Source organism: Sander lucioperca, chromosome 21 (genome assembly GCF_008315115.2).
Source record: "Sander lucioperca isolate FBNREF2018 chromosome 21, SLUC_FBN_1.2, whole genome shotgun sequence".
In the NCBI taxonomy this organism is placed as follows: domain Eukaryota; kingdom Metazoa; phylum Chordata; class Actinopteri; order Perciformes; family Percidae; genus Sander; species Sander lucioperca.
The window spans coordinates 18065578-18075691 of record NC_050193.1 but is presented as its reverse complement, the minus strand read 5'-3'; the positions used below and the strand labels follow the sequence as shown (position 1 = coordinate 18075691).

General features: G+C 41.4%; 1 protein-coding gene across 1 annotated transcript; it reads right to left on the bottom strand.

Moving 5' to 3' along the window:
- Window positions 1-6821: 6821 nt before the first annotated feature.
- On the bottom strand, window positions 6822-9889 carry LOC118494182. The gene is made up of 5 exons (XM_035997057.1): window positions 9879-9889; window positions 9428-9669; window positions 9219-9312; window positions 7989-8182; window positions 6822-7012 (listed from the first exon to the last, which is right to left on the bottom strand). Exons 1-5 carry the CDS (start codon window positions 9887-9889, stop codon window positions 6822-6824), a joined length of 732 nt encoding a protein of 243 aa, XP_035852950.1.
- Between the last annotated feature and the right edge of the window lie 225 nt (window positions 9890-10114).

Below are 10114 nucleotides of genomic sequence, written 5' to 3'. Positions count from 1 at the left end.
CTGAATTATATAAAGACTATAAAATGATGAATTCACATTGAATAATGGATAACTCACAGACCGTGGTAGCGTAGGATTATTATATATATATATATATATATATATATATATATATATATATATATATATACATATCTTTGTTCTGAATCTTTGTTCTGTGTGGTTGTTTTGGAGTATTTCTTGTATGTTTAGTTGTGTGTGTATCTGTGTGTGTGTGTATGTGCAGCAGAGCAGAGGTTAGCCTAGAGGCCCCTTGCTATGGCAGGCAGTTCGTTTTCATGCAGCATATATGATATGATACTATTTCTAAAAGATAATAACATAAAGCTGGTTAAAACATAGTTGTTACGCATTAATGTCAAGTTGTACGAAGCATAAAGGTGTTTAAGTAAAGACTGACCTGACTACTCAATATAGGAGAGAGATAATCATTGCAGTAATTTGTATTATACATCCTTGCAACTAACTAATGTTGCATAATTAAGGCGAGACACTACAGGTGAATAGGCTAAAATTTTAAAATAATAGCTATCTCCATGAAACTTCCTCAGTTGATTACTTACACAAGTATATAAAAAAATGTATTACAAGTTTTTCAAATGTGTATGTTTAATTATGCAAATTAGGCATTTTCTCATTAAATATGCGCGATTTTGCATATATTTTCGGTAGATAGATCTGAACATATGATAAAGCCAGGTGCAAAATTCTTTTTTCATTTTGTTTACACACAAGATGAAAACAAAATTACAGAGGGATTTCAGGATATCTGCTTTCATTACCTAGGAAATCAAAATATACTGTCCATAGCCCTAAAAAAATCGATTTTCGCCATGTTTTTTTGCTTAAAATGTCACATAAATCAGGGCAGGAATGATTTATTAACAAATCCCTCTGTAAATATCTTCAGAATACTACTAAGTGTATAACTGGAAAGTTTGGTGTACATAGGTGCTACATAGGCTGAGATGTTTCTACTGGAGAATGACAAAAAACTCATTTTGAGAAAACGGCATTTAAAGATTTAAATAGTGGAAACTAATACATTTCTATTGGAAAAATTGCTCAAAAACAGAATAAATGCTTAGGCCCTTAGTGATAATAATATAGAATATTTCAAGCTCATGAAAATTGATTATTTAATAAAATGGCAGGCATATAAGGCTTACAACTGCAGTAACTTAATGAATTAACATTGGCATATCATGCACAAAGTTGCAGACAAAACCCACGCTGGACAGTTGTATGGACACAGAACAGGGCCAACAATGGATGTAACAGCTTTTTTAAAATCTAATTGTCCATTCCAGCACCATATGTATTTTAGCTGTGCTTAGACTCTTGTGCCTATGTTTTACACTGGCAGCTGTGACGGCCTCAGCTTTCGAGATCCTGAGCATATCAGTTTCTCTCATTGAATTGACCGTCACAACTGAGCTCTGAAGCCACAACTTCTCCATAACAGAAAGCATGGCAGAGGCACCTTCATCAAGGTGGAGATGGTCATACTTGCTGCTGCTCCAGCTTACTTTTCCCACAAAACAGTCCCCTCAGTCAGCTGATGGTGAAGATAACTAACCAGAACCAGTCCTCTCAGTCAGCTGATGGTGAAGATAACTAACCAGAACCAGTCCTCTCAGTCAGCTGATGGTGAAGATAACTAACCAGTTATCCCTCAGTCAGCTGATGGTGAAGATAACTAACCAGAACCAGTCCCCTCAGTCAGCTGATGGTGAAGATAACTAACCAGAACCAGTCCTCTCAGTCAGCTGATGGTGAAGCTAACTAACCAGAACCAGTCCCCTCAGTCAGCTGATGGTGAAGCTAACTAACCAGAACCAGTCCCCTCAGTCAGCTGATGGTGAAGATAACTAACCAGAACCAGTCCCCTCAGTCAGCTGATGGTGAAGATAACTAACCAGAACCAGTCCCCTCAGTCAGCTGATGGTGAAGATAACTAACCAGAACCAGTCCTCTCAGTCAGCTGATGGTGAAGATAACTAACCAGAACCAGTCCCCTCAGTCAGCTGATGGTGAAGATAACTAACCAGAACCAGTCCTCTCAGTCAGCTGATGGTGAAGATAACTAACCAGAACCAGTCCTCTCAGTCAGCTGATGGTGAAGATAACTAACCAGAACCAGTCCTCTCAGTCAGCTGATGGTGAAGATAACTAACCAGAACCAGTCCTCTCAGTCAGCTGATGGTGAAGATAACTAACCAGAACCAGTCCCCTCAGTCAGCTGATGGTGAAGATAACTAACCAGGCTCCCATCAGCACTGGTTCATAACACAACAGAACAAAACTAATTATGACTCACAGGCTCAGTGACCACCAGCTGGGTCAGACAGAGATGCACTTCCTCCTCCACTGGGAAAAAAAAAATCTTCACTAAGATAATTACACTTTGAAAAAATAGCCAAAAAAAGTTAAGACCAGAAGAGAAGCTGGTAGTTCTCCTAGGAGAGGTGACAGCAGCTCCACTGACAGCTACATATGGATCTGCCTGCTACAGCCTGAGGGACTCACACTACTTAGGATCCCAAAATTACAGATTTGTTTAGTAGCCTATTATATAGTAATTATATTATACAAAACTGTATAAGAGAGAGAGAGAGAGAGAGAGCGTCTGATTACCTCCGCTGTCTGAACACTCCTGTTTTCTGAACAATAGTTTAAACATCAACGTACTATGTGAAGGCATTTCATCATCTGCTGTCTTAGTTTGTGATCCCCTGTGTCTTCTTGCTAATGACAACTGTTTTCGTCTTCTCTGAGGTGATTTTCGGCCGTTTTCGACGCACTTCTTTCAGCATTTTGAGCTACCGCGGAAATGTCAGAGCGCGTCACGTGACCATTCTGAACGAATCACGTTGTCAGAAATTGGCATCAGCCAATGAGATTGCGCATTTTGAGTTAAATCCCCCCTTTTACTTTCACGAATGGTTGCTGATAAAAAGGAAATGACCATATTTGGATCCGACAGCATTGTACAGGAGAAAGAGAGCTTTCCAACGGTATATGTGACGACAGGGTGCAGACAGCGGTCGCGGAGCAGCGCGATGATTTAGAACGCCAACTTTTGTTGAATTTAGGTGAAATCTACCGACGCAAACAGACAAAGTGTAGTAAAATAAAGACCTAAATGTGTATTTCGGACTTTATTTCACCACAAGTCTGAAAGAAGACATGTTATTGAAGCCAAATAGCCCAAAATCTCAAAATTGACCAGTGAAAAAAAAACGATGTTTTTGCCTGCCGTGTCTCGCCTTAACTGTTTATTTGTTTCTTGTATTAAGTACTTAAGACTAAAAAATGGGACTAGGAAACATCCATCCATCCATCTTCATCCGCTTATCCGGTATCGGGTCGCGGGGTAGCAGCTCCAGCAGGGGACCCAAAACTTCCCTTTCCCGAGCCACATTAACCAGCTCCGACTGGGGGATCCCGAGGTGTTCCCATGCCAGGTTGGAAATATAATCCCTCCACCTAGTCCTGGGTCTTCCCCGAGGCCTCCTCCCAGCTGGACGTGCCTGGAACACCTCCCTAGGGAGGCGCCCAGGGGGCATCCTTACCAGATGCCCGAACCACCTCAACTGGCTCCTTTCGACGCAAAGGAGCAGCGGCTCTACTCCGAGCTCCTCACGGATGACTGAGCTTCTCACCCTATCTCTAAGGGAGACGCCAGCCACCCTCCTGAGGAAACCCATTTCGGCCGCTTGTACCCTGGATCTCGTTCTTTCGGTCATGACCCAGCCTTCATGACCATAGGTGAGGGTAGGAATGAAAACTGACCGGTAGATTGAGAGCTTGCCTTCTGGCTCAGCTCTCTTTTTGTCACAACGGTGCGATAAATTGAATGTAATACCGCACCCGCTGCGCCGATTCTCCGACCAATCTCCCGCTCCATTGTCCCCTCACTCGCGAACAAGACCCCAAGGTACTTGAACTCCTTCACTTGGGGTAAGGACTCATTCCCTACCTGGAGAAGGCACTCCATCGGTTTCCTGCTGAGAACCATGGCCTCCGATTTAGAGGTGCTGATCCTCATCCCAGCCGCTTCACACTCGGCTGCGAACCTATCCAGTGAGTGCTGAAGGTCACAGGCCGATGATGCCATCAGGACCACATCATCCGCAAAAAGCAGCGATGAGATCCCCAGCTTACCAAACTGCAACCCCTCTCCACCCCGACTACGCCTCGATATCCTGTCCATAAATACTACAAACAGGATTGGTGACAAAGCACAGCCCTGGCGGAGGCCAACTCTCACCTGAAAAGAGTCCGACTTACTGCCGAGAACCCGGACACAGCTCTCGCTTTGGTCGTACAGAGATTGGATGGCCCTGAGAAGGGACCCCCTCACCCCATACTCCCGCAGCACCTCCCACAGTATCTCCCGGGGGAGAAAAAATTGTGGTCTTAAATTCGTAGTTTCTGCTCTTAAGAGATATATCATTTGTCGGTCATTCTCTGAACAGGCCATCAAATATTAAGACAAAGTTGTCAGTTGCATATTGCGTTGTATAATTAATTATTATAAATATTTGAGCTCAGGTTGAAATGCAGATAACATGAGACCAGAGTAAAATGCAAGGCAGTACTACTTATTTTTAATGTTGGTTTTTTACAAAGAAACAAATTTGGGTTAATATAATTAGCTAAACTACTTGCTGCTATGTTATCTTTTTAAATTGGCATCTTTCACCACATTAAACACAAACAATCTTTTAAGCGAATGTGGTTATGCTAGTTACATTAAAATGATACAAAATCAGTTTTGTATTCATGAATTCAAATTTATGTTGAACATACCATATCTTGTCTGTGAGACTTACATTTTGGTGATGTGTTAATTCTGAATTGGGAAATTACGACGCAATGTCGCTAAAACATAAATGCATCTGGTGAAGTCATATAACTTCAAGGTAGTAGTACTTACTTTTAACGTTGGCGTTTTACAAAGAAACAAATTGGGTTCAGGGTGCAAAGTTGAATCTTAGCTATTATAAGCACTGTGTACATCAAGGATATAATTATAAATATAATTGTAACAGCTGTATTAATACAAAAATGTCACAAGCATATATTTTTCAACGTTTGTATATTTAATATTATTAGCTTAACTATTTGCTGCTACGTTATCTTTTTTTAAATTGACATCTTTCACCACATTAAACCTATTAAGTCAATGTCAATGTTTGTCATTGTGAATTGTCAATGTCAATCAATACAAATCTGTTTTGCTAGTTACATTAAAATGATACAAAATAAGTTTTGTATTCAAAAGTTAAAATTCATATGCCTGTGTGGGCGAACATTAGTGGTTCACATGCACAAGCGGCAACATGACAACAAGAACTGTGTCTGTGTGTGTGTGTGTGTGTGTGTGTGTGTGTGTGTGTGTGTGTGTATGTGTGTGTGTGTGTGTGTGTCTGTGTGTGTATGTGTGTGTGTGTTTCATGTGTGTGCGTGCGTGCGTGCGTGTGTTTCATGTGTATAATGGTACACAAGCACAGGAAAGTTGTGGAAGTGTGTCTGTATCGTGTTGATACATGCTGCATAACATCAGAAGGATACGTCCCCTTCTAACGCAGAAGGCGGCTCAGGTTCTGGTTCAGGCTCTAGTCATCTCACGTCTAAACTACTGCAACTCCCTCCTGATTGGCCTGCCTGCATGTGCCATCCCACCCCTGCAGCTCATTCAGAATGCAGCGGCTCGACTTGTCTTCAACCTCCCCAAGTTCTCTCACACTACACCTCTCCTCCGCTCTCTTCACTGGCTACCAATTGCGGCCCGCATCCGCTTCAAGACACTAGTACTTACATACAGGACCACGAACGGATCAGCACCCGCTTACATCCAGAACATGGTCAAACCCTATACCCCAACCCGCCCACTTCGTTCTGCATCAGCCAAACTGCTGGCTGCCCCGTCACAGCGAGGGAGAACTAATCACTCAACAAAATCCCGACTGTTCACTGTCCTGGCTCCCAAATGGTGGAACGAGCTCCCCATCGATATCAGGATGGCCGAAAGCCTACACATCTTCCGCCGAAGGCTAAAAACACATCTCTTCCGACTACACCTCGGATAAAAAAAAAAGAAAAAAAAATTGCACTTTCGAACCTGCACTTTCATATGTCTCTTTGTAGCTTTGCCTATTTAAAGCTGCTGTATTTCACTTACTACTTGTGGTCTGGAGTCTGAACCTTCACAGTTGAAAGCACTTAATTGTAAGTCGCTTTGGATAAAGCGTCAGCTAAATGACATGTAATGTAATGTAATGTCTGTATGAATATTATACTCTTTCCCATTAATTTCCTACATTTTGACCGTAAACAAAAAAAAAGTGTGACTAAGTTGAAGGTAGTAGGCCAACTTTGCTGATTAAAATTTGCCACTTGAGTCCACAGCACCATATGATATAACATAAACCAGACTGTGTGTGTGTGTGTGTGTGTGTGTGTGTGGATGTACTGTAAACAAAACTAAGAGAGAAAAACTAAAGGTTCAACGTTTGCATTAATGCTTGCCTCTAATTCTGTGCTGGCTGCTGCTCCATACAACGGAACTTCATATTTGTATTGCTTAGCAGGAGTTGTCAATAATCTTTATCAGATAAATAGGACATTGGAAAGGCAGGACTGGTACATATTGTTTTATTTACAATTTACAACAACTCACACACGCACGCACACACGTGTCTCAAAGAACCAACAATAAAAAAAGAACCTTTGAACTTACTGAGGTAACTGTAGAAAAAAACAATGGGGGAATAAATCAAACTAAAAACTACACTAAACTATATATCAGAAACCTATGGGGACACCACATTCCTCAGGGCATCCATGACATCGTCCATCCCACTCAACAGGAAATAGTCTTCTCCAAAACGCTCATCCCGACACTTGGGGCAGTTGGCGGAGTTGAGGACCCACCCCCGCACACATCCATTGCACCCCACCAGGCTCCTGCAGCAGGGTGCAATCACAAGGCCAGTCATAGGTCCTTCAGGAGAAGTATAAATCATCAGAACAACATACAGTATTTTAGTCAGTCCCAAAAAAAATAAAGGAAATAAAGTTTTTTATCAACCTACACACTGTTATGAGAAAAAATGCCATTGCTATGCTTGGTCTGGTGTAAACATTTTTAAACCGATAGATGTTTACACTTTGCCTCGCCATTTCCAGCTTCCTTCGTTCATACCCTTTACCATACCATTTTCACTTTTCTTTGAGACTCTATTATTTCGTCACCCAAATTAACACATGAACAAACACCAAGGGCACTGTTCCCCCTCCCACCACTACTAAATTGTGATCTCCTTTCTATTAGCACTACTTGGCTTAGCAGTACATTTGCTGTCAGACACTAGCCACTGTGTTTGTTTTAGAAACATGTTAATCACGTTGTCATATTGCTTATTCCCAGTGTAGTACAAGGTATTTGAAAGTGTGGGGGGCTAATCTACCAGTTATTCTACAGTAAATGACACTGAACTACACTGCAGCTACCGTCTCTAAATAAATTGGTGGTGGCGTGAGTAATCCTCAACAGTTTTATTTCATACTGCAGCAGAAAGCACTGCTGCCTTGGAGCTTCAGAAATGCTCAGGAAGCTTGTGTGGACACTTCCTTACTGTTTGGTCAATAAATGAGCTACGCTACCAAAAATCTACTTGATTCAGAAAACAGTGGTGCAACTGAGAAGTGTTTAAACTAGTAACCCTACTGCCAAACACTTCCTGCAATACAAGTTGGATTTAGTGCCGTGACGGCGTCGGCACATGTTGAAATGTTTGTTGTAATTTCAGCTACTTTTTAATTTGCCAGTAGATGTCATAATGGCAAATGCCGGTTTAAGCTGTTAGCATATAATCTAACAGGTTAAGCCTCATACGCCGGAACTGACCAGTGATACACGAAATGAACCCAACCTCTAGCTATTGCATTTCAGATTTACTAACATGAAGGTTACAGACCTCTGCAAATAAGGCACCTGAAGGTGTCCTTCACAGAGGTGGCCTGGGCTTCTGTCAAGGTCCCAGTCAGTCGCTGGCCCAGCTCAGCTAGCCCAGCCATCTCCCTCATCATCTGGGCGATGTTTGGAAGGTCCTGAGCTGTCAGGACAAGCTCCTCCACTCTATGTAGCACTTCTGTGTCATCCTGGACACGACTAGGCGAACAAGCATAATGTACAAGATACAACAATTTATATATTATGTCTATTCATAGTTTTAACTAAAATTACTTTGTGGGAGACTTTAATGAATCTAATAAAAGATAATATGTGTAATTTTTGGAAATGGAATTTATCACTAATTTGAGATGTTTAATATATGTTTATATGTCATAGCTGATTGCATATTTTTTCAGTAAGAAATACTTCCTGTTCACACCAGCATGCAGATGCTCAGTGTGTGTGAATGTCATGTGATATCCGTTGTCAGACCTGTTTATTTGGACAGAGATTAGTTTTGCTAATTGACTCAAACTAATAATAATCATCTGTGGAAAAATGTAAGGGAAGAAATTGAAATGGATTGTTTAGGGCTAGAGTGGGTGACATCATCTATAGAATGGAAGGCAGCTGAAAAAGAGTAAAAAAGTTTTCAACTTCACTCAATTTAAATCATTTTCACATTTTAATGTAGGCACAAATGACACTACTTAAGCACAATACCAACACATTTGGATCTGTGACAGAAAGACCAAGCACCTGCTGCAGCCTCCCATATTAAAGACACTAGACTCTTCTTGAGAAACACAGACAGCCTACAACTTTTCTAAACTGCTCTATTTCTCACATTTTTTACGCTACACACAATTTTAACACTGCATCTCTTCAGGATCACCTGCCTCTAACATTATCATTTTGACGATTGGACAAACTGCCTGCGAGTCAGAAGCAGCAATTTTGAGAAAGATTTCCATCAAATGAACTATGTGAGAGATTTTGGCAATGTGTGTAAAACAGCCCTTTCCTCATGCACTCATTAATCACCATAGCAACTAGTGCCACCTACCCACATGCAGCAGGGATAGTGGGAGCTACACCGCTCACAGAAGTGCCACGAATAGTCATGAAGCGTATAGTTGTGCCTGATCGCGCGCCTGGCTGTTCATACCAGACCATGCCGGTCAGAAAGCTAATCCTTCTATATATTAAAATTATGAATGTAGCCTATTCTGGAAAATGTAATGAATATTACCTTGACCTCCTCCTCTTCCTCCTCTGGAGCTCCTCGAATGCATCCTCCTGTAGGGCAACAATTCTGCGGGCATTTTGTAGCCAAAAGTCCAGGCCTATAGGACACAATATATCCTTGTGTATGTAAAGTGATTTTTTTTGTTTTACAAACTTTATAGCACTGATAGGCCTATAGTTATACACATCCATACATAGACAAAATGATCGTACCTGCTGTGCCAGACCCCTCCAAAAGACGGTTGCCCTGTGCGTCACAGAGAATGATATTCTCAGGAATGCGAAGGTCAGCCTTCACCTTCTCTTGTATGCTCCTCACATTAGCCTCCCTCTCAGTAAAGGTGATGATTAAAGTGGAGCCGTCCACGGCAAGCACTCCTGCCTCCACCCTTCCTAGTGAGATGTTCACAGAGAGAGGGACACAGAGAGAGACATATTTTAATGTTGAACTAACACTGTAGCATTAGAATTTTTTTTTTACTTTTGTTTTGAGTTTAGGGGCAGTATTTCTGAGCCAGTTGAACTAAATTTTGTTCATATGTGCTGTAGTGGCAAAATAAAATTTTGTATTAAAGCCACTAATTAAAGTCAGCAGTAGGCACAATTAGTCTTGACTCGTTCTTTATTTCTAATCCTTTAGTTAAGTTTGCAGACACATACTCACAGAATAGACATCACCGCGTTGCGTTTGGGGAATTTATTTGCTTTCCTGTATAGCCAAAGTCCTCTGTTTTCATCCAAACATTTCCCTGAGCTTCTCTCAGACAGAAATCCACATTGAAAACGTCCACCTTGCTGTTCCAACTTTCCAACATTTGTTACATTACTTATTCGTTACAAACTTACTTTTTACGGTCAAAAAAACATTTTGCCCCACAGCTACCGCTGACTCACCACAAC

What these genes read in the sequence shown, in the direction of transcription:
- LOC118494182 (XM_035997057.1), bottom strand. An exon ending in GGAGGGGTCTGGCACAGCAG is followed by an intron (nt 9,313 to 9,427) that starts GTACGATCATTT and finishes TGTGTCCTATAG; the next exon opens with GCCTGGACTTTTGGCTACAA. An exon ending in CAGGTGCCTTATTTGCAGAG is followed by an intron (nt 7,013 to 7,988) that starts GTCTGTAACCTT and finishes CTTCTCCTGAAG; the next exon opens with GACCTATGACTGGCCTTGTG.